General features: G+C 43.4%; 2 protein-coding genes across 6 annotated transcripts; both read left to right on the top strand.

The window, feature by feature from the left end:
* Positions 1–1021: 1021 nt before the first annotated feature.
* Positions 1022–9527, top strand: amotl2a (angiomotin like 2a). 2 transcript variants are annotated; one of them, XM_046391487.1, is made up of 11 exons: positions 1022–1270; positions 2007–2787; positions 2952–3102; positions 3603–3747; positions 3838–3930; positions 5337–5632; positions 6131–6321; positions 6430–6531; positions 6620–6780; positions 7105–7290; positions 7604–9527. In XM_046391487.1, the coding sequence occupies exons 2-11, from the start codon at positions 2084–2086 to the stop codon at positions 7687–7689; spliced, it is 2115 nt and encodes a 704-aa protein (XP_046247443.1). In that variant the 5' UTR covers positions 1022–1270; positions 2007–2083; the 3' UTR covers positions 7690–9527. The 2 variants fall into 2 exon arrangements, with proteins under 2 accessions (XP_046247443.1, XP_046247441.1); XM_046391485.1 differs by having other exon boundaries at positions 1023–1270; positions 2949–3102.
* Positions 9528–13551: 4024 nt separating this feature from the next.
* On the top strand, positions 13552–24085 carry sap130a (Sin3A-associated protein a). 4 transcript variants are annotated; one of them, XM_046392358.1, is made up of 21 exons: positions 13552–13657; positions 14973–15100; positions 15199–15458; positions 15915–16079; positions 16170–16296; positions 16424–16539; positions 16630–16754; positions 16982–17129; positions 17220–17310; positions 17435–17539; positions 17668–17809; positions 18945–19060; positions 19540–19839; positions 19940–20111; positions 20816–20914; positions 21013–21374; positions 21469–21714; positions 21805–21930; positions 22040–22143; positions 22401–22514; positions 22713–24085. In XM_046392358.1, exons 2-21 carry the CDS (start codon positions 14989–14991, stop codon positions 22869–22871), a joined length of 3189 nt encoding a protein of 1062 aa, XP_046248314.1. In that variant the 5' UTR covers positions 13552–13657; positions 14973–14988; the 3' UTR covers positions 22872–24085. The 4 variants fall into 4 exon arrangements, with proteins under 4 accessions (XP_046248314.1, XP_046248312.1, XP_046248315.1 ...); XM_046392356.1 differs by having other exon boundaries at positions 15199–15464; XM_046392357.1 differs by lacking the exon at positions 13552–13657 and adding an exon at positions 14180–14333 and having other exon boundaries at positions 15199–15464.
* Positions 24086–24110: the final 25 nt, after the last annotated feature.

The following is a 24110-nucleotide window of genomic DNA, read 5'->3' as shown; positions in this document are numbered from 1 at the left end:
TGCAAAAAAGGCTGCACAATGCTATCCAGTACTACATCCCAACCCCCACTGCCAGCTGATCCCAGGGTCTCCATCTATATGTGTGTGTGTGTGTGTGTGTGTGTGAATGAAGCGTATAGATGGTGCTAGTGGTGGAGGGGAGAACAGCAGATGGCAGGGCTGCCCCCATCATGTCTGCTTTTGGGGGAGAACAATGCATCTCTCAGCGCTCTTATTAAAGGAGGGGAAGGGGATTTCAGTCCACGGACAGCTGGCAGGCAGCGTGCCCCGCACCCGCCCCTTTCCCTCCGTGTCCACACACAGACACACACTCTGCAATTAACTGGCACGGGCCGCAGCTTAAATATTTACCAGGCACATGCAAACAAAAGACTGTTGGAGAAAATAATTATTAATCCATGTCTTAATTATATGACAGTGCTGCCTCTCTGTTATAATAACTTATCTGACCACGACTAAAGAGTTTTATATCATGTGAACCAGCTAAAACCCACCATGCAACACATTTCAGCTCTTAATTAATACAAACTGTGTTTCATATCACATCGTTTTTTTAGGGCTGATTATCAGTAGATTATTGGGTAAGTCCAGCATTTCTGAAAAGCAAGTGTTCGCTGAAGACATTTAGCCATTTGTTCTCAGCTTTTCATCAGTGAGAAATTGCAGTTCCTTCAACATTTACCAAATAACTTGATGTTTTAACTGTGGTTAGACGAAACAAGCAGTTTAAATACATCCCCCTGGGTTTTCAGGACAATTTGACATGCAGTTTTGTGACATTTTACAGTTAACAGATGAATGCATAATGAAAACATTATTGCAGCCCCTATCATTTTACCACTTTTTGTCATTAAACTATAGGAGCAGAAGAGACTTTTCTTATTGCTCAAACTATAACAACACAACAAAAACAACAACAAGGTCTTTTACATGACACAAGCGGCCAGCTGAGATGGTGCTGTTGCTCTGGATCCACCCTCCACCCCCCCCACACACGCACCCCCACCCCCCCTCGTGCTCTGCTTTTGATCCCACGGGGACTTGGAGCCTTTACATTCCAGTCATTCCAGCCGCAGCGAACAATCGGCCCTCAGTTATTTATTCGTGAAGCTCGCAGCTTCGGTCTGCTCAGTCTGCTTCCACCCGTCGGCGCGCACACACGTTCATGGAGGAAACCAGGGGCGAGGAAGTCGAGAAACTTGTGCTGAATTGAATACTATTGAGATTACGCCGGCGTTAACGGTTTCGTGTGTGATGAGACGGTAATTTGGTAAGTTTTTTTTTTATATATTGTATTTCCTCCAGTTCATCTCTCTCTTTATCGGATTGCGTTCGGATGCCTGATAGCTCCCATTGGTCCCATTGGCACGGATTATCCGCGCCGCGCAGTGTTAATGTGTGCTTCATCAGCCTGTGGGACTTTTCATGCGTTTTGGTGTTGAACTGAGGTATCGATGGAACGAGTTTGTTTCTGTGTTGTATTTAATGAAGAGCATCAACGGACCGCTTCCCGATGTTCACATATATCCACTATTTGAAATTAACCTAAATCAACGCTCTGTCGCATTTTATAGCATTATTTCCCACTGGGAGCTTTTAGAGAAAAGTCGTTTTTAAATTAAGCGTATTGGGTTTCTGCATGCTTCCTGTAGGATCATATTTTGGGCTGTACATCATTGTAGACACTGGTCTATTTGCTGTGTGAATGTGTGGGAAGTCTGTGATGTTTATAGACTATTACAGTATTGCAGAGAATTACACGTCTGTCTGTCTGTCTGTCTGGGAAAGTTATGGTCAAGTGTGTGGGTCATAAAATTGGATCTGCACTGACATCACTGTGGCAGCAGCTCAGGGGCAGAAGGCATTGTGCAATATTTCTAAGTTTGTAAATGAAGTGAGAAGAGTTATCAGTATTAGCCAGAGTTCAAGAATCCTGAAAATAGACTGGGCTCACACAGATTAACTGTAACACATATGTTCAATCTGATCAATTTTTTTCCTTACAGATTTCTGATTGGTGAACTGCCCAAACTGCCATCTATAGGCTGCTTTGTTTCTTTTTTTAAATATTCAACTAATTGAAATGAGAACCGCTGAAGACTCATCTGGAACGGTCCTGCACCGACTCATTCAAGAGCAACTCCGCTACGGGAATCTGACAGACACTCGCACTCTTCTTGCCATCCAGCAGCAGGCCCTGCGTGGAGGCAGCAGCCCTCGTTCCTCTCTGGAGAGCCTGACTCAGGACGAGTCCCAGTACATCCAGATGTCAAAACGGCAAGAGCCTCAAGGCCAGGAGCACCACGGGGACTGCATGCAACCTGAGACCCAGGGGTGCCAACTGTACCAGCTCCATGAAGAGGAACTGCCCACTTATGAGGAAGCCAAGGTCCACTCACAGTACCTGATCTCTCAGCAGGTGCAGGCAGAGCAGAAAGGGCCCAGCATGGATATAATGGGGAGTCGCAGTGAGGGACAGTGGGATCTGAAGAGGGAGCACGCTCGCTCCCTCAGCGAGAGGCTACTGCAGCTTTCTCTGGAGAGAAACGGACTGAGACACAGCCTGGCCATGAGCTCTTCACACAGCTATCCACAACTGTATAATAATAATGTCACAAACTCTGCGGCACCTAACAGACAAGAGGGCCAGCAGTGTGTGGACCAGCGTGGGCCACCCCCGGACTATCCTATCTTTGCCAAACCCCCTGGATATATGGTCAGCCACTCACAGGAACACGGACAGTACTGCAGAGACCCTCCTCCCCCCTTCTACTCACAACATCACAGGTAATCTCAACAGGTGGAGAACACTATGGAATAATGATTTAGTTCCTGTATCAGATGAAATGTGGCCAAGTTAACACTTTCAGACAAAGATTTCATTCATTGTCTCCTAGACGTTGTGGTTTTCAGCAGCGTAGTAATGAATTACTCATGTCTTCCCTCAGCAGGTATGTGTCTCCTCAGCCCTATGTGGCTCAGAACAACATCACCACAGCTTCTAGCAGTAATTCAGCTCAGGCCGACGTGTTGGTGCGGGAGAACGAGCGGCTAAGGAAAGAGCTGGAAGTCTACGTTGCGAAGGCTGCCAGACTGCAGAAGGTGAGAGAAGAAGGTGGTGTGATGAATGGTGCTGTTTCCTTATAGAGCGTGTGGAAGTGGTAAAAACAATAGTTTCCTGAAGTGCATGTCAGGGTGACTAACTGTCTGGCAGTGAAGGAACATGCACAGGGAAGAGAACCGAGTGACTGGTTCACTTTATGGAGCAGTTTATATCATTTTATGGTTTTCATGGTATGTTGAACTTTCTCCTCATCCCAGTCTCTGGAATGTCCAACAACACGCCCACCCTTTGTCTTTCAAATATCCTAGCATGTTGCCATGAAAGGAGATAAATGCCTTGACACCTGGGACCTAGTTCTTCACTCAAGAATGCGGATTCTCACTTTGGCATCACTGCCCACAGGCATTTGCCAAGAGAAAGGGCAGCATTTGTAGAGATGACTAATTAGCCTGATTTAGGTTATTAACACAAACAACAATCCAGACAATGAATGGGGATACCTATCCCAGAGACTGATCATCTCACATTTTCTTTCCAGTTGGAGTTGGAGATTCAGAGGATATCCGAAGCTTATGAGACTCTGATGAAAGGCTCTGCCAAGCGCGAAACTCTAGAGAAAACAATGAGGAACAAACTAGAGGCTGAGATTAAGAGGATGCACGACTTCAACAGAGACCTGAGAGGTGTGTGCCCATTCATCTGCTGGACCAAAGCTGCTTTTATGTAATCCAGTATGGGTGACTGTCATGTTGTGTTTGTTATTTTCTCTACAGAACAACTTGACACGGCTACCAAACAACGGGCAGCAAAGGAGGCCGAGTGTACAGACCAGAGACAGAATGTCTTTGTTAAACTGCTGGAGCAAAGTAAGTCTTTCATTAGAAAAACTATCTTCTTGTAGCATGGTCCATGACAGAAAAGAAGGATCTATTTTTTTCATCTGATTTGACAAATCACTCTGTCTTATGAAGCATTTAACAATGGCAGGGAGGGACATAGTTTAGCAGGGATTAGCTTCTTCCCTCAGTGAGGTGGTGTGTTATAAAGGCTGTAGCCCAGCATGTCACAACACAAATGGCTTATCTCTAAAGTTAAAAGTTACGCTTGGCACTTAGTTAGACACCACCCATTTTTCATAGCGGTGAGTAAATGTGACCTGGATTCTTTTCTTCTTTTTTTTTTGATATTTCAGGTTGCATTAGGAATGCCCCCACCAACACACACACACACACACACACACACACCACCCCAATCAGTTTTGCATCACTGCTGTCTTCCTCCTCAAGGGGAACTAATATGTCTGGGACTCCAGGGCATACAGGCCCAACTCAACATGGCCCCTGGCTAGCTCACTCTCCTTGTTTGGGCATTTCTTTACCACTAGTTGTGAATTTTTCTTTCCTCCATTTCAGTTCTGTACAAGGATGTGCTGTAGACTCAGTCTCACAAATACTTTTTTTTTTTTTTACCTTTCACAGTCATATCTGACAGTAAAGATTAGATTTGTTTTCAAAAATCTTCTGAATCCGCTGTAGTTATGTTATCAGCTTCACTATAAACAGTCGTGTGATTGTCTTGAGCCGTAAAATCAGAAATATTGTCCATTTTCCTGAGTTTCCTGAGTGAACAGTTATCTTGGAGCAACAGAAGCAAAAAAAAAGACATTTAAATTACAATAGAGGGATGTGTAGGAGTTTTTTTTTCTTACAAGGACCACTTGAGTTATATTTTGAGCTGCTTGTTTACTTCATGTCCTCAGAAGCATTCCAGAGCTTTTCCCAGTACAAAGCTATGCTTGTGTGCGTAAGTGGATAAGAGGAAGTCTGCATTCCCTCCTCAGGCATGCACTCATGTTGTGTAATCAACCTGCTTTTTAAAGTGGCACAGCAGATAAACTTGTTTTCCTTTCTGCATGTTTCCATTGAAACATGGACTAACTCATAATTAATAAACGAGAATTGATTTATTTTGTGTTGATTGTAAGATTACAACAAAACTGGTTGTAACTTTCGTTCATTTTAGAGCACGTGGTGTCAGTTGGTCTGATGTTGGAGCACATGCTTTGATTGCAGTGTGCAAATGTGTCTTGTTGGGTCACATTCCGTTCAAAATGTAACTCTCTGAGCTTACGCAGCCGTTTTACTGACCCTATCAATGGTCAGTGTATAATACATTGTTCTGGCCTCCTCCAAGACTTTCATATCTTCTAGGATTGTGTCACCATGACTCTTACCACTTTTCATCTGCCCCCCCTCCCCTTTATCTATCTTAGATGAGGAGCAGCAGCGGGAACGTGAACAACTGGAAAGGCAGATACAGCATCTGCGCATCTCTGGGGAGGAGTGTCAGCGGAGACGGGAGCTACTTGAACAGGCTTTGGCCTCAATGCAGGCCCGCAACCGGCAGCAGGAGGAAGAGCTGCAGAGGAAGAGAGCCTACGTGGAGAAAGTGGAGCGGCTGCAGAGCGCACTGGCTCAGCTGCAGGCGGCCTGCGAGAAGAGGGAGACGCTTGAGCTGCGCCTGCGCACGCGGCTGGAACAGGAACTGAAAAGCCTCAGAGCCCAACAGGTGAGGAGAAGTCATTATGTGTTTGCTTTCTTATTAAGGGTTAGATGAGAAGGTTGGTACCACTTTCAGGTCTGTTCATTAAATATGTAGCCAAAGAGGTGTTGTTTAGCTTTGCCTAGCCTGAAGACTGGACACGGGGGGGACAACCAGCCTTGTTTTGACCAGCACCTCTAAAGGTCACCAATTTCCATGTCAAATCTTGTTTGTTGAATCCATACAGAAACACTTTGTGGTGCTTGTAGATTTTTTTTTTGTCTGTGGGCAGAGTCAAGCTAGCATTTCCCCCCTTTCTTTAGTCTTTATGCTCGGCTAAGCCAATTGGCATCTGCTGCCTACCTTAGTGTTTAGCATACAGATATGGAAGTGGTACTAATCTTCTCAGCGGACTCTTTCCAAGAAAGTGACTGAACACCTTGCCCTAAATGTCAAGCTATTAATTTAAATTACTGGTGTTTATTTCCATGGAAGCTTAATGTTAAGTGTTGTCTATTATGTCAGTCTCAGAACCAGGCAGCTGATCCCTCAGCTTCAGAACTGAGCTCCTCCACATTGCAGCAGCAGTTGAGGGAGAAAGAGGAGTGTATTCTGGCCCTGGAGGCAGACATCACAAAGTGGGAGCAAAAGTACCTGGAGGAGAGCACCATGAGGCAGTTTGCAATGGATGCAGCTGCCACTGCTGCGGCACAGAGGTATGACAAAACATACAGAATTATAGCAAGATAAAAACCCCAGTAATGACAATTATGTTGAAGATGAAGGAGGAAAGTTGTTCTCACAGTTTTCTGTTTTCTTTGCAGAGACACAACCATCATCAAACATTCACCTCGACATTCACCAAACAGCAGCTTTAATGAAGACCTGCCTCTGTCGAGTCACAGACATCAGGAGATGGAGAACAGGTACACATCCTTCCATATCCTCTTTAAATACTCATTTGTGCCTGCTTCTTGGGGGTTTCTGATCTAATGGTGTATTCTGTGTTTTTAGGATCCGTGTGCTTCATGCTCAGCTCCTGGAGAAGGATGCTGTGATCAAAGTCCTCCAGCAGCGCTCCAGATGGGAGCAGGGCAAGCTGGAGAAACAGGGGCTTCGTCTCGCGAGATCCGTCCCTTCTATCAACACTGTGTCCAGCAGCACAAAGAGTCAAGGTGAGTTCGAGATTTTTGCCTACACACTTCATGAATTTTGAATCTTTAATGACTCATGCTATCAAGCGACAGCTGGCAGACTGGTCAGCGTCGCCAGACAGAATGTACACGTCCTAAAAAAAAAGCAGGCAGAAGGAGAGAACCCTTGCGTGTCCCTCAAATAGACAACATGTTTTAAACTGGAATGCATATCATCTCTCACTCCAGAATAGACTGATCCAGAATAGTCACGGGAAGAACTCCACAGGGCAGATGTTCAGGAGTGTGTGAATGTGGATGCGAGCGGGTAATTAAGCAGCCTCCTCTCTTTGTCTGCGTTTGAAGGAAAGAGCCTCTCAGATGACCAGACAGGTGCTGCTGCTGCTGCGCTGCAGCCCCGACCCCTCATGGTGCCCAGGGGCCCGAGCCAAGACTGCAGCACCCAAAGTGATGCAGCTTCACTAGAGCCTGAGCCCACAGCGGAGACCAGCAAGATAAAGACATCTGAGACAATGTCAGCAGCTGCCACTGGTGGGTTTATTGTTTTGTTAAGCATTTTACACCCTTTCACCAACACACAAACTACTCTCAGTCCTTTGATCTGCATTCTTCCTGACCAAGTGTAGCCAGATCCTGGATCAGGACAGACTAAGGACATTCTGTTGATAACTTAAATTTTTGTTGGTAAAATTAAACAAGGCTATTTGTTCAGTTCTTGTGAGCTGCCACGACAAGTGAATTTCCCCACCGTGGGATCAATGAAGTTCATCTTATCTTATCTGAAATAGTCTGCATTGCTGGTGTGCTCGCTTTTTCTGATCTGCCGCTTTTATCTTCACTGTAGACACTTCAGAAGAGCCAAAGGCACCGCTCAAGTCATTCAAGAGCATCGGTAGCTCAGACGCGGAGGTGGTTGAAATCCTCATTTGAGAGCTCGCTGCTGCTGATATGACTGAACAGAGACAGCCAATGATGACAGAGACTTTTGGCTGAGGTGTTGAAAGCCTCCCTCGACGTCCGACCACAAGTCTGCCGTCAGTTTAAATGGACGAGCAGGGTGGACAGTGTGGCACAGGCTGGAGAGGAGAGCTGGGTTTTTCTTCTACTGCACGATTGACAGTTGCCTCATGAGTCAGATGTCTTCAGGGTACCTGGACAGTATTGTGCATTATGAAAGGAACTGGGCTGCTGATTGTGTACATACATGTGTTGTGCATGTTACTTTTTTAGTTATGTGTTGTATTTATATATGTAAATGCTGCTCATGTTGTGATCTTACTTTTATGTTTGAGACGTGAGAAGAACAAGGATCACTTAAATTATATACATATACAATTCAAACATATTCACTTTTCTGGATTAAGTGTGCAACACATGTTGGATGCTATTTGGTTTATTTTTGAATTTCCAGTAGCAAGTCTATTACCATCCTCCAATATTTATGAAATGACTCCGTATAAGCATCCTCTATTTTCATGGCGTGTCTGAGGATTATTCTGTTTAACAGAACCACTCAAACCTAAATTAGCAGTTGCTCGTCTCTTTAAAATACATTCGGGGCCGTGCTCACAGCTCAGCAGAGGATTTGGAAACTTCCTTTGAATGCAGAGCCTTCAGAATGCCCTGCTCATTTCTCTCTTAAAAAAGCCTGCGAGGACTGACAGTGTTTCACGGGGGTCTAATTTTCCAGATCCCAGGTTAATGTTTGGGGCCTCACATGGCGACTGCCCAGCATTTCGCTCCCCTCCGCTGACACACTGGAGCTAATCTTCTCACATTCCCTTGCTGAGGGAATGCTCCCGTTAAAGAAAAAGGCTATCTAAAGTCTGACCCCTCGCCCTTGTAAAAATGGCAGGCATTCTCCGCATGATTCCTTTTCTGGGGCTGGTTATTTCTTCTGTGCCATGGTAGCTGGTTCTAACATGAGCATAGAAATGGTCAACTAAAATTGGCCTGCATTTGCTACTCTATTTGTTGTCCCCGTCAATGTGTTATATTCAGACGTGTTTTCTCCATTGCTCAAGTATCTCACATTTCTGAGTGGACTATGTCCTTAACATGTAATCTTCTATTTATTTCTCCCTGCAGAGCATAGGATCGCTGAACACTGTTGAATGTAGACTTCTGTTTTCCAAGACTGTTTTGTATTTAACTGGAATGCGCCACAATTCAGATTTGTTCTGCTCTTTAGAGGGGAATACTGTTAAAAATTCAACATCGGTGTATCTGTGAAAAAGCTACTACATCGTGCTCTTGTTTTGACTTGTTAGTACTGAAGTTACTTTGTTGGGAGACACAAAATGCGTCGGGTTCCATCTTGGCGACGTTCTCAACAGGAGTATTGTTTGAAGCGCCACAAATAGCCTGTGAAATGTCACATTAGACTGGTATTCCCCAAGCTTTTTATCATATGTCCCGTCACAATGCGTTTGCTGGTCAATGCAGTGTGTCACTTTGAATTAATGCCCTTCACTTTATTTGGAATGTGTTTACATGAATGGCTGTTTGAAGTGAGAGAAGTTAATATATTTTGTAGTTTGTTTGTTTGTTTTTCCTTTTATATACTTTGTTTTGTTTTTTTGGTGCCAAAGATGAACTCATAACACTCATAAGTTATAACCAACGTCAAATACAAAAGGTTCTGTTAAGGTGCCTTGCTTAAGCTGGTTGACCCATTTTGATGTTGCTGTGAACTTTTGTAAAGGAAACGTTTGTATGTATGCCTTAACATTTCACTAGATTAAAATTCTTAATATATGTCTGATAAAGGGTTTTCTGTTTTGATTTGTTGCATTGTTTTAATGCAGTACATGCAAAAAAATCCACTTGTCAAATGTAACTCGTTACATTTGCTCCAATACAAATTTGAAGTAGTTGTACTTTATGTAAGTATTTCCTTTCTGTACAACCTTTTTCCTTGTTGAGATCAAGATAAGGTCAAGATCATCCACAGACCTTGCTGTTGGGTGTTGTGCGCAGCTTCATGTAGGATTGCTACACCTACGCTACTACATTACAATCATATCGCTGCACACACAGAACCTGCTATCTTTATCTACATCTTAAAAGCCGTTGACAGCAGAGAACTTTAACGTTTTATATTGGTGAGACAACAACCTTCGCACCATTTATGACAACACCATAAAACATTATAAATTCAAACATTTCCTTCAGAGGGATGGATTTAGTGCCCGCACATCATAGCTCAGTGTCTTTGTCTAATTGTTTGTGTAATGGCTGTCTCATTACTAATGTCAGTCGCGTTGCACTGCAAGCTGTACTTTGAGTTCTGTACATCAAATCCCAAGCAAATGGAGAAATACTTGGAATTTCATATAGTCTCATAATAAACAGTAGATCTCATTTCACGTGATGCAAAATTTGCTGAGCCTCACAGCAGGGACTCTTCTGCAGACCGTGACTGGGCATCAACTCTCATGTGAGCCTCTGATGTGACCCAGTGCAGCAAAGTTGAAATAGAGTGCAAATAGATGTGTAAACCCCACATCCTGTAATGTAAACTCTGAATTATCTCTCCAAGTGAAGGGTGAATGTTGAATCGTGTCTTGCTAATTGTACTGCTCTCATACTTTATGCTCTATGCATATGATCCGTTTGGTACATTTCTAACAAGTAGATTCAGCTTTTACATGAAAAAGTTCCTCTGTAACATTGACTTTTAATGTAAACATTTCTGCCTTCCTTGTTCCCCCCGGAGAGCTCGAGGTGGCATTCCATAGATGCCACACATTTTCCTCCTGCTGCCTTTACTTGTTGTAGCCGAGTGCCACTTTTCTCAGCTCAGAAAGGCTGCGATAATAAACGTCCATTTGCCTTTGCTTTGCATATGCAGCCCCTTTAAGTTTGTGATTTACTATTATTTTGGTCCCATTTGTGCTCAGACAGATCACATTTCAGGTATTTCATCCTGCCTCAGTACATGTAAGACAAGAGCCCTCACCACACTGTGAGTGATGTTCGGGGCTTCTGTAGGTGAAAGGTTATGATTACGTGCCAAGTTTGAACAGCTTCACAGGGGGGGATTCATTCCTGGGGATGCTCAAGTGTCCTCAACTCGTCATCATCCAGCCAAGATGAAGAAAGAATCAATCCTACATACGTCTATGCATTCCATGCACATCTGGAGTTGTGCAGAAATTACTATGATCGGTGCGTTTATCACCATGATTTCACCACTTTGACTCCCAGCAACTGTGAATGGTTCTCACTTGACCACAGCATCAGTCACATAGTGGATCAAGAACAGATGTCGGTGAAGTAAGATTGTTTTAAGATAATGGAGAGTTTAGTTGTCTGTTTACCATGGTCAGTAAACTGTAGAAACAATGTGTTATTGCACTTTAAAAGCTATGCACTGTTTGTGTCATAACATGAGTAAATCAAAGTGTCTGGCAGCAGAAGAGGGGACAACTGGTAAGAAATGATGTGTCTCCTTTTGAGGCACATTTTTCACTAAAAGTCTATGAGAAATACTTGGAAAAATAACTGTGGGGTTCTGTGTTTTGCCTTAATTTCCATGGAGATTCCAAAACTTCCTGCCTACAGCGGTCATGGAATGTACCCCCACCCCCCTAACTTTTCCACATAAATCAGGGCACCGTCCTCTAATTTTAGGATGAAGCAAACCTCAGATAGCAGGCCACTTGCAGAAGAAGGCCTTTTTTTTGGGTCCATGTCAATTGCAACGTTGTCTAGCTGGTAAGCCAAAGGTATGAAGGTGTTTTGCTTTAGGTGTTGAGTGTGGATGAGCAGCAGCAAGAGCACCACACCTGTTCTTCCACCTCCTCTACCACTTGTCTCCCATCCTTTGCATCACTTTACACTGCTCGTTTCAACGTACATGTTTCAAGTAAAAGATAGCATTAAAATGTATCTTTTTCTTTTGGGATCGTGTTAAAAGAGTGACTTGCTAATTAGGCTAGGCCAGATGTTTTCCTCTGGAGGTAGAGGGCCCAGAGGAAAAAAAAAGAGTGTGATTATTAGACATAAATCCATCAGGTAGCCAGAAACACAACTTCAACTGAATGCTAGGGTTGCTCTCTGCCTGTTGGATGTGTACTTATGAAACACAAGGAATAGGTTCAGCATAGCTGTTTGGCTAGTTCCAGTGTCAGACTGTCAGCGCTTTCCAGTGAATCAACAGAGCTGCGCAGTCTTTAAGGACTGATTCACTGTGTGCATGAGTCAAAACATTCTGTTTCTGAAGCAACGCAAAGAGATATGCTGTTGAGGATAATCTCCCAGCTAAAAGAAGACAATGTCGCCTGAGTCAGTACGGCTCAGACACTGTAGCCAGGTGCAGGCTACTTACCTGTGAAAATCAGTCTCTTCAAGTCTGCTATGCCAATGAGTAATTTACAATGTAGACAAATGAGTAAGTGTGGGATTAGAGCGTGAAAAGGCAGAGATCATACAAAAACAACACAGGCTAAAAAATTCAGGCGAGGAAGACGAGTTACAAGATGGACAAAAAAACACAATAACTGAGACCCCATGTTAATAAATGGATGTCGCAGCTGTTAAGTCTCAGCCTGCCCCATTCTGTGCAGTTCATACCCTCCTTTGTAAACCTCTTATTGACATTATCAATTATTGTCCTTCCTGATCTACTTACTTCTTTGTTGACAAGATAAATTCCTCAAAATAGCCTATTTCGTAACAACCCACATCATTTTCTTTACTAGTCAGCAATAATATCCAAAGAATGCTTGTCAGGAAGGTTTTTACAAGCTCTGAGTTAAGACAGCATGCCAACAGGTGTATGAGAATGAGTGAGTGAGCACAGCTGGGGAATTTAGTGGCCATGCCTCAGCATGCAGGAATGTTTTATATAAGCCTTTATGGCCCAGGTGTATATAAATGAAGATGTGCTTAACTGTCAGATGATAGAGTGAATAGTGTTCACTCAGTACTGAAAGGTCAGTGATATTAACATCTTGAAAGATGAAATGTCTTTTCTTTAATGGCCAATATGTTAATTTTCCATTTTAATTTTTTTCATTCATATTCTTAGGGACTTTTAACCTTTTACCCTTTTTAACCTGCAGTTAATAATTCTGAAAAGCTTCATGGAGCATATTTCTCTTGAACCACTCAGATGTCCTTCTGTGACAGCAAGTGACAGAGATATAACATAGCAAAATAGCTATGGCCCATAAATGTCAAGATAGCCATAGATACAGTTATTTGAACAACAGAATTGAAAGTTATGCATAATTTTCATATCTATGGCTAATACCCAGGAAAACAGGGATTCCCCATACAGGCAATCTAATAAAGCACACAGTCACACGCTGTCACACTGTATGACCACTGCCTACACAATTCTCTATACTGTCTAACAGAGACATGTACAATTCCTTTAGATTTACACAAGTAATGCAAAGTTTGAACAAACTGCAAGCTGCCCTGTTTTGAATTGTTGTAGCAGGAAAAACACAGATGTTACTAATAACATTAACAATGACTTAGTTCTGTTCAAGTGAAGTCCACCTTTAGTGTGACAGTAAGCCAGTATGTGTAACATAACTAAATGGAATTCATCCCTAATTAATTTGATTATTGACACCTGTGTTTTCCTTCTACCGGGGGTCAAAATCTCTTCTGTAAAAAAATATTTATTAGCTCTCTCCTCCACACACACACACACAAACAAACAAAATCATAGAGCCTTACAGTGCAGTACTAAGACATTTCTGTGATTGTCTACTGCCATCTAGTGCTTCGTTGTAGGTATTGCACTATCACTCGTGTAATTTTAGTTCACGGGCATCAGCCAATCAGCCAGCTCCGTACAGTTTGTAAGGCGGGAGACTCTTCACCGACTGCTTACTACCGGCAAAAGCGATGGTCACGTGACAGACGGAGATCGCCGAAGGTATCAACATACTATTTTGGTATCGCTTAGCTGGGGTTGCACGTACTGCAAACTCTTTATTTTTTGGATGTTTGCTAATGAAGCACAGTCAAGCAGGGCGAGCGACAGTAGTGGAAAAGACGATGTGGCCTAAATTTAATTAAGAACATATCGCCCAATTTAGAACAATGCTGCATAGGTACTTTAATATTTCATGCTACAGCAGTGTACGTCCAAAAATATTAAATAATAATGACCAAATAATAGATGTTTACATTTTAAAAAATAAACACTGTCCAATGATAGCTTGTGTAAGGCGATTGTATAATATTGCAAGACAATAGTCTTCACAGCCGGTGGTGACTAGCTGACAGTGCTAGCAGATTAGCTCCAGTGCTAGCTCGGCTGCCTTCGTCGACCACATGATTTTCGTATTGCCAGTCAGAGTGGGTCCCTCGAAACCTCATCCACCCCCCTCCTTGTTGCAGGTTTAGGTTGGCCCAGAGCTCTTGGTCAAAACATTTCCGGAGCTTCGATTGGTCGTTGATCTGAAAGTCTCTTCTCTGATTGGTCGATGTAACAGGGGGCTCCGTTTTTCGCTGAGCTTTCTTCCGGCTTACATGTTGGAAAAAAGAAAAGACGAATGGGAAAAACTGTAATCCACAAAACGACCATTGCTTAGTAACTCCGCGATTCGGTAACTCCTGCACACACGTAGATACGTGTTCCTTTATTTAGCTTATTACGTTTATGTCGTTGCACTCTTTAGAAAGTTTGAGAATTAACATAAAAGCAGGCGACACCAGGGTTAGCGATACTAGCGTTAGCCTGCTGCTAGGTTAGCTAAGATAGCTGGCTAACAAGGTAGCTTTTTAGTTTTAAGATTACCGATTCAAAAGCAGATACCATTATCTGATTGAGCAGATGTTGCATTTAGCCGTTTTGATTTAGGCAGTCGATAAATCGTGTTTGGACCTGCTCATGCCCGGTATTGGATGAGATACAGTTGTTGTCGAGCAGTTTTGTCATGTTATTGCCCATATAAGTAAACGTTAATGAAAGGTCTACTGAAGTTTTGATTTTCATAGCAAGAATAATTTATGACATCAATAATTTTTAGCAACAGCAGTTGCTTAATGTTAGTGTTGTCGACCTGCTCATTCGCCAGTTGGTAACCACTTATCCCGCAGCGCTACATTAGCTTGTTTATATCCCCGCGCCGCCTGATAAGGGTTCATTTGGCATGGTGTCATTATTACAACCGTTGTTATGTTACATGTCTAATCTTCATTGTGTCTGGTACTGGAATTAATGTACAACCTTGACCCTGTTTTAGGTTATAAACAGCTGAAATGAGCTCCCAGCAATTCCCCCGACACGGGTTGCCTGCTTCCAGCGGGGGAGCACCTCCGATCTCTGCAGTGGCAAACCTGGTGTCTGTCAATCAGCCGTCAAATGCACCAGGTAAGTTGTTGTTTTCACTGAAATTACTCACAGAATGCTAAGCGTTTAGTGTAAAAGACACCCGTAAGTAAATGTTTCATAAAACTACTTTTCTTTAGCTGGTGGAGAAGCAGACAGCAGTCGTGATGCTGACCACGGCCAGCAAGATCATCCACCTCCTGCAGCTGGGGGGACCTTGGCGTTCAGAGATGACAAGCAGGAGACCATGGTGGTCAGACCTTACCCACAAGTACAGACACACGGCCAGCCACAAGGTACCCCCCAAACCGTGCCCATCCAGCCTGGCACACCCGTGACTGTACCTGCCCCCCCTGTCCACCTCCCACAAGGCCAGCCTGCAGTCCTCACTGAGGGACAGGTGAAGGTGATTATGTCTGTAAATGTTATAACTTGCACAAGCTTTTTTATTGATGGTCATTTTCAGTGTGAGATGAGCACAGTTTAGTCATAGTTGGCAAAGATATAATACATTCTGTGGTTTGTGAACAATTATCTGCCTCTGACCAAGGTTGATTTGTCCACTGAAACTTTTAAATTATTTCTGATTCATATCAGATGACCTTTCTGAAGTTTGTAGCTTGGCTGGACCAATTGTTGGGTTGAGTCAGGATAGGTTTTTCTTCTTTTGTGTTATGGATACCCCCTCGATTCATTTAGTGCGCTTAAGCTGAAGTGGCTTTGATGGAATTATTTTGCTTAACTGCCTCACCAATATTTTTTTCTGTCAGCCTGTTTAGGATAGTGGCCGTGTCCAGGCTGTTCAGGGTAAAAAAAAAAACAATAAAAATTGAAAAAATTGTATTTTTGTCCTAAGGCTGTCCTGAAGTCACCTATGCCAAGTCGTCTTATTGCCCCAGCACCTGCTTCCAACCAGGCTCATATCCCCTTACCCCCAAAGGTGCCTGGTCACATTACTGTCACCATAGAGAGCAGCACAACAACCCCATCTATTCCTGTGGCAACTATAAGTGGTCAGCAGGTGAGTGCACTGTACATTGGCTGTTACTGTATGGTATTGTCTCTTTTCTGCTGATTACTAAAGACCTGGGCTGCTTTCATTATGTTTCAGGGTCACTCCAGCAACTTACACCACCTGATGCCAGCTAATATTCAGATAATAAGGGGCAGTGCCCCTGCACTGCAGATAGGGACCCCTGCAGTGCCTCCACAGACTTTCACATCCCATTTACCCCGAGGTATGTATGTTGTACTAAGAACAGTATACCAGGCATGATGTTTGCTTGCCCTTGAAACAGTTGCCCATTTACCACTCATCTGAACCCCAGTGATTCTCTTAATCTAAGTCCATTTTGCATCTTGTAGGAGCTGCTGCAGCAGCGGTTATGTCCAGTTCCAAAACTGTCCTGCGGCCAGCAACTGGAGCAAGTGCAGGTCCCGGCCAGCCCACAGTGCAGCACATCATCCACCAGACTATTCAGGTGGTCTGATGTACTTTCATCCCAAGCAAGGTGGATTATTGTGTTGCAAAACTGAAACTGTGTAACAGTGTCTTATCCCTCTGTCCACAGACCCGCCCTGCTGTAACAACGTCTACAGCTGTGCTTCCAACTGTGGTGGCTCCCATTTCGGCAACTAGAACTCAGTCTCCAGTTATTAGCCCAACAGTCACACACTCTGCAGAGGTGGCACATGGGTGAGTCGCAGTCTTTAAGTTTATCTACTAGGGTCCAAGCAGAAATGCTGCATGTGTAAGTAATAGAAACGATTTTGTATCAGTCACAAATTAATTTGATGACAAGGAGGTAAAGTAAAAACTTCTACTTTTGTGTAATATTGAGATGTTTTCTGCACAATCTGTTCCCTCTGGACCATTGTGCAACCTCGCTTGAACGGATTTGATGCAGCAGTGTTTTCTTTCAGGCGCCCGGCGCTGACCATTCACCCACCTCCTGCCACCGTCAGTATTCAGAGGCCTCAGACATCCCGAGACACTGCCACACGAATCACACTGCCGTCTCATCCTGCAATGGGGGCTCAAAAGCCTCAGCCTCCGCACACCATGACACAGGTTACTGCTTCTTGATGGTGTGAATGATATGATGAATAGTTATTTTATACAACGACTGATATAATTGCTCTTATTTTTTGTTCCACACAGAAGCCGATTTTCAGTCCTGTGACACCAGTAGCTGCAGCAACTGTGGCACCAATTGTTGCCACTAACACTGTGCCATCAACCACCACAATAGGTAATGACTTTTTGTATACTAATACCCAGAGTCAGAATATTTCTAATGTTTGATTAAATGAACAAAACATTAAAGAGCTACATTCTTCAATGAATATTGATAATGCTATCCCCTTCATATTTAGGCACTGTGCCACACACTCAGATGACCAGTAACACTATTGTCACCATGACAATGGCATCCCACTCCTCTCATGCAACAGCAGTGACCACCTCTACCATCCCTGTTGGTAAGTTGCTCATTTTGCTCTTTGCTTAGTTATGTTCTTCACATGCAGGAAGTGGTAATACCATAGTGGTAATAGTGTTGTGGTCGTGTTGTAGTAAATGATCATTAAACATTCATCGGTGTTCACAGCTAAAGTGGTCCCTCAGCCTCAGCCCATCGCCCACTCTTCATCCCGTGTGCAGCCTGAGTACCCTGGAGAGAGAACCAGCCTCATGCCCATCCAAAGTCATCGGTCTTCTCCTAACCCCATGGAAGCAAGAAGTGACAACAGGTGAGTAAATGATGATGGGAACTCAGTGACACGATTATAGCAGCAAAAAACCCCACCTGTTTTTGGTTGTGAATGGACGGGTAATAACATCTGGTGCCTGGTGTAACAGTTACAAGTATATACAAGTATAATCTGCATTCACAACACTTTTGTGAATTTGTGAATATTTATAGTAGCTATCTACCAATGTTTCTTTTACCTATCACAAACACCTGTAGCTGTAGTAATCTAAAATGAGGTTCGCATATTGACCTGAGAATAATGACGAGGTGACGGAGGTGCAGTCATTAGCTGTTTTATATGTCAGTAACCAGAAACACGAGTCTGCAGGCACGCTAGCATCTATGTGAGTTTGTACTTAGCAATTAGCCCAGAGCCCCACTATGCTTGCATGCATTTTGAGGTTTAGTGTTTTAGCACGATTTCAGAAACTAAAATGTTGACCTGAGGATGGTACTAGTTGAAATGTTAGGGGTGAGGTTTGCATGATAACAGAATTTTAAGCTTCTGTACAACAAATGTCTTGTGGAGACCTACGTGACAGCACAGCAGAAAGAGAAGAAGCCCTAGGTACACAAACCAGATTTTTTTCAACAACTGGTATATAATGCCAGTACAGAAAAGGTTAGTGGTCATATACCAAGACATTTGTATTAATGTTAGTATCTGGCAGCCTCGGGTTAAAAATCTGATTGTAGATCTGTTTTGTTACAGCTAAGGTACTCTTGATGATATTGTGTTATTATATTATATTTCAAACACAGTGTGAAAAGTATTGAAATATTGAAACTTTTGACCACCTTAATCAGGGGTACAAGAATGTGTACATGAAATTTTCCCCACAATTCACTCAGAAGTTGCTGAATTATTTCATTCTGGACCAAAATGCCCCCAGTCTGGCATTGATAGTAGTTATCACTTCTGTATAAATATACAGATCTGGTGAATGAAGATGATAATTATAAGATAAGGTCTTTATCCCAAGATCCTTAGGAAATGGTGTTGTTGTTTAAATGCATTACTGAGGTGGTCAAAACAAAAAATAAAATGTGATCAACCGTTACATTTGTGAACCACAGTGGGACAGATACTTTATTCAGACGATAATGAGTGTTGTGCATGTTTTCTTTTGAAGGCCTTCTGTGCCTGTGCAGTTCCAGTATTTCCTGCCAACGTACTCCTCATCATACACCCTGCCGCACACCTACACCCCCATCAGCAGCTCTGTGTCGACCATCCGCCAGTATCCGGGTAACTACTGCTACTACACTACTGGTCTATAGTGTAACATATGCTTTTAAAATTTGACTTGATGCATAAAAGCTTGGACTGTGACAAACTGTTGTGATGATAACAATAATAATAATAACTTTATTTATATAGCACCTTTCAAAAACCAGGTTTCCAAAGTGAAACTTGTACACCGAATAGAAGGCAATAAACAAAATATAAATAGACTAATGGTGAAGAAGGTTTAAGATTTAAATTTAAAAAAAGAATATATATATATAATAGATACAAAGGAAATAAAATTTAAAACCAGTAAGTTAAAGGGGACAGTAAAAACTTAAAAGCCAGTATGAAGTGTGTTTTGAGTCACTGACCTTGTGAGCCTTGATGACAAAATATGTTCAACTTTGTACTGGTGTGAAACACGAGGGTTGAATGTGTATCTTAATTTTAAAGAGGATCTTATTTTAACATCATTTTCCCTCTCAAATGTCAAAAAGTTACTCCTCAGGCTCCGAGTTCAGCACTGCCCACCCCCGCTGGAGTAGGTGTGGCAACCACTGTCCATCTAAACCACATGCAGCTGATGACAGTAGATCGGATTGGTCTACCATCTGCACAAATCAGCACCCAAGGGATCCAGCCAGCACCAATCGCTGCACAGGGCATTCAGCCAACACCGATAGGAGTGCAGGGTCTGCACACGTCTGCACCAATCACCACACAAGGAATACAGCAGACACCAATTGTCACTCAGCAGCAGCAGCAGCAACAACAAGCACAGTCTGAAGCAAAACCTGGTAATCACTGAATCTGTGTTGCCTCGCTGCCGCAACAATGTGTTGACGGGTGCTTCATCAAGTCGTAGGCTGTTTGTAATGCATGTTTTCTCTTATTCAGGGGTTGTTTTGGCTGACGGATTCGTAGCCAGCCCCATCAGCAGCACATTCAGCACCACCCAGCCGGTAGCTACCATGGTGCAGGCACACACCCAGGGAGGAGTAGGAGGAGCTCCCACTCTGGTCTCCTCACCGAGACCCAGCATCCTCCGCAAGAAGCCTGCTAATGAAGGGTGAGTGTAACACCAGAACATGAGACACTGGGCCACACACAAGAACATTCATCTCCTAAAGCTCTTTATCATCTCAGGACGGATTTAGCAAACTCTCTGAACTGAACAAACGTGTTGAATAGCATCTTTCAAACACCTGAATACAAGCCATTTATGAGTGAGTGGGTTTGGGAGATTTGATCATGATGTGAGATGCTAAAAGATCTCTCTGAAACAACATGGTCCAAAGCTGATTTGAGAGGCAATCAAGGAGACAGTCATGGAGGCAGATGAGAGAGTATTATAGAGCAGAGTATATCTCATTGTACTGATCATAATTCACTTGTATGTGCCCTCTGAGAACTAGCCTGTTTATTTGACTAGTTTTTGCTTGAGGTCAGATGTCAATTTATGGAGCGTAGTAAAAAGCATGCAAGAATATTTTTATGGTATCTTTTATTTCCTGAATCGGCACAGACTGAGGTGACGCTAACCATGACCTATTTTTTAAACCAAAGCCCAGCCCTAAAATTAGACCTTACTAAATTAGATTGCGATTGCGCTTTTTTAATTAGGCTGTTTGGGTCACATATGATCACTTTATAGCAGGTTTACTCTCAGGATTAGATTCTCCAAATAAAGTTTGGCAGAAACTTGTGAAGTTCAAATTGAGTGGCTCAGCGTTTCCTTTTACCTAACTAGTCCTGCTTGTCTTCGTGTTTCAGTTGTGTTCGTAAGAATCTGATCCCTGCCCAGCCCAGTGAAGCCACTAGTGGCAGAATTGAGAGTGGCGTGAGAGGAGCGGGATCTCCCCGACCTGCAGGGTGGGCCCTCTGTCACATGGATTACATTGTGTACAGCCACGTTCATATCCTATCCATAAGTTAGTGGATTGTAACCTTAAACTTTCATTTCCTCACAGTGTGAAACCCAAAGCTGAGGTGCACATGACAGTGGCCCCTCCCGTCATGGCAACAGTTGAAGCCCTGCCCACACAGGGAGGAGAGCAGCAGGCTGTGTCCTCTAATGCCCAGCACCTCACCCAAGCCATCCCCACCATGCTCGCCACGCCGGGGCCTGTACCTCCTTCCCAACCCTCCACTGTTCTCTCTGCCTTGCCAGCAGCGATGGCTGTAACCCCCCCTGTTCCTGCTTCAATGGCCAACGCTGTGGCCTCCCCCACTCAGCCTGCAGCCAGTAGCACTGCAGCCTGTGCTGCCAGCTCCGCCTGCCCTGATTTGAAAATAAAACAGGAGATGGAGACCATGGACACCTCTCAGCCAGGTGAGGAGTGTGTCAGTTATCAGTGACACTGATCAGTGTAAAATATCAGACTGAAATGAACACATATGTAAACACTATGTGTGTTTTTCCTCAGACCCCAATACAAACTTGTCATCAGCCCCAGCCCTCACCACCCAGGCTTCCACCTTGAACACTCCTGCAACAGGAGATCTGATCCCAGGGGCCTCTCCGAGGAAGAAACCTCGCAAGCAGCAGCATGTTATTTCCACAGAGGAGAGCGAGATGGTGGAGACCAACAGCACAGACGAAGAGAAGGCCCCAGGCAGGCCCATCACCAGCAGGGCTGAGAGACGTGAGTCTCCACCAAGGGAATATGTTGGTATGTAATAAAATGCCATCCATTGTCGCAGTGATAATGCTAGTGTGTGTTACCTGGACCGTCAGTCGTTCAACACATGTTTGTCTTCAGATGAGGAAGGAGTGCGTTATGTACCAGTCAGGCCTCGACCCCCTGTCACCCTTCTGCGGCACTACCGGAACCCCTGGAAAGCTGCCTACCACCACTTCCAGAGGTACAGCGACATCCGGGTCAAAGGTCAGTAGCTCCCCACTCACAGGCTAAAATAAATCCATTATCATACTGCTAATGAGAAGGAATGACAGTTGCCTCTTCCTTCTAACAATAGTCTTTGCTTTTCTCACAGAGGAGAAGAAGGGCACCTTACAGGACATGGCCAATCAAAGAGGGGTGGCATGCAGAGCGCAAGGCTGGAAAATTCACTTGTGTGCTGCACAACTGAGGCAGTTGGTGAGTGCTAGCCTCTGTAGTACTTTCTATCTTAATGGTCTGCTTACATTTTTCAGTGATGAAGGTAAAGGCTGAGTTTTATTTGTTGCTGATAGGACAGAAAGTCACATATGAGCCCGGTCATTTCTGTTTTGTCATCATGTTGGACAGAAACTCATGTTGAACTTCTTGACTAACCACTATGCTTTATCCAGGCATAGTCACTGAAAACAAACAAACAAAAAAACCAAGAACTGTGTTTGTTACTTGATCTGTAGTCGAGTTTGGAGCATGATGTGTACAGTCGCCTCTCCACGCTCCAAGAGGGCCTGATCCCTAAGAAGAGAGCAGGAGCCGATGATGACCTTCACCGAATCAACGAGCTCATACAGGTAATATTGTGACAGCAGGGTCCTTAAAATTCACATTTCTCCGCTCAGTTATTTGCTTATCAAATTTTTATCATTTAAAACAAAAGCAAGTTTAGTTAGCCAATATCCTAAACATTCTTTAAGTTCTTTTATCTTTCTTTTATCATTGTCTTAACAATGAGTGTGTTTTCGATAGCTTCAAGGTGTTTGTGTCCTCAGGGTAACATGCAGCGCTGTAAGCTGGTAATGGACCAGGTGACCGAGGCCAGAGACACCATGATGAAAGTGCTCGACCACAAGGACAAAGTGCTGAAGCTACTCAACAAGAACGGCACCGTGAAGAAGTCCTCCAAACTGAAGCGCAAAGAACGGGCATAAGCGCCTCCTCGCTGAATGGGGCGAAGGAGCTGCTCAGAACTTGGTGCTATGATTTGCCTGCATACAATCACACGCAGCCTCCCTGATCGGCCTGAGGGCAGGCAGAGAGAAGTAATGGGAGGACTTGAAGAGGCAGAAAAGCCCATCAGGAATAGGTTCTCATTCAGCGCACATTATGAGCGAGGGGCATCATAGGTTGCATTAGAATGGTCACCCGAACGGCTCTGTCAGCGCCCCTCCCCCTTTTTGTTCATTGATGATGAGTCCATTTTTACTAACTTAAATTCTGCCTCTTCTTTTAAGACAATGTTGGAACTGGCACATTGTGTATCGTTGATGTTTGGCACTAAATGCAGCTGCGGTAAATCTATGTAAATGATGAAAAGTGTTTCAACCACCTGAGAGTGGTTGAATTAAATCATTTAAAAGCAGTCCTTTAGCGAGCTGTGTGTATACAAACTAATCTCAGTTGTGCTCTTCTCATTAATCTGTGCCTTCATCCGTACATGAGATGGACGAGGACATGTGAGTGCTGTTTCACATGCTTTCGAAATATTCTCAAAATATAATTCAGTGAAAGTGTCAGATTCACTGCTTCCCCTTTTTTCTCCAAACATCCTGCACCTGGATTTTTACGGTTCAGATTTGTTCATCTGCCGTGGTTTAACAGTCACCTAATATTATCCTCATGTAGATGTAATCTAAAAGATATTGGAATACTTATGTGGTCTGAGATTTAAAACAAAAATAACACTAGGAGACAAGACAAACAAAATATGGCAGATTGATTTAATATACAAAAAATGCTCTTAAAGGATCACTAATTTCCTAAAGGTTATGTGGAGCAGCTCTGAATCATCTACTTAATCCAAAGTAAATGGATGTCATGGTGGTAAAAACCAATATTTTCATTTAGTTTCAGGAAATGGAGTACTTGAAAGACAGAGTATGAGTATCCTCATATGATTATTCTGGCAGACTGAGTTCATGTAAATCTCTGTAAATGTGCTTTTTTTTATTTTATTTTTGTTTTCCATTGACTTGGTTCTTTTCAAGTTTTGTACACCGTGAAACATTTTGTGCTGTGTGACGTGTGCTGCTTCATTTTGCTGAGTGTAACGACATTGACATTATGAGATGAAGTGAGCCTGAAACATCCAGCTATTGTACATTGTTTTTGTCTGTGTAATTATAGTAAAGATACTTAAACAATACCCTGTTAAGTGTTACACTGTCAAG

This window comes from Scatophagus argus, chromosome 6 (assembly GCF_020382885.2).
Source record: "Scatophagus argus isolate fScaArg1 chromosome 6, fScaArg1.pri, whole genome shotgun sequence".
In the NCBI taxonomy this organism is placed as follows: domain Eukaryota; kingdom Metazoa; phylum Chordata; class Actinopteri; family Scatophagidae; genus Scatophagus; species Scatophagus argus.
Note: the sequence above shows the minus strand (reverse complement) of the source record. Positions and strands in the feature narration are given on the sequence as shown.

Coding starts and splice junctions, on each gene's coding strand:
- amotl2a (XM_046391485.1), top strand. CDS start 2,084: ATGAGAACCGCTGAAGACTCATCTGGAACGGTCCTGCACCGACTCATT. Junction 3,103..3,602: donor AGGCTGCCAGACTGCAGAAG/GTGAGAGAAGAA, acceptor TTTTCTTTCCAG/TTGGAGTTGGAGATTCAGAG. Junction 6,322..6,429: donor GCCACTGCTGCGGCACAGAG/GTATGACAAAAC, acceptor TTTTCTTTGCAG/AGACACAACCATCATCAAAC.
- sap130a (XM_046392356.1), top strand. CDS start 14,989: ATGAGCTCCCAGCAATTCCCCCGACACGGGTTGCCTGCTTCCAGCGGG. Junction 16,297..16,423: donor CACATCCCATTTACCCCGAG/GTATGTATGTTG, acceptor TGCATCTTGTAG/GAGCTGCTGCAGCAGCGGTT. Junction 19,840..19,939: donor ACAGTCTGAAGCAAAACCTG/GTAATCACTGAA, acceptor TCTCTTATTCAG/GGGTTGTTTTGGCTGACGGA.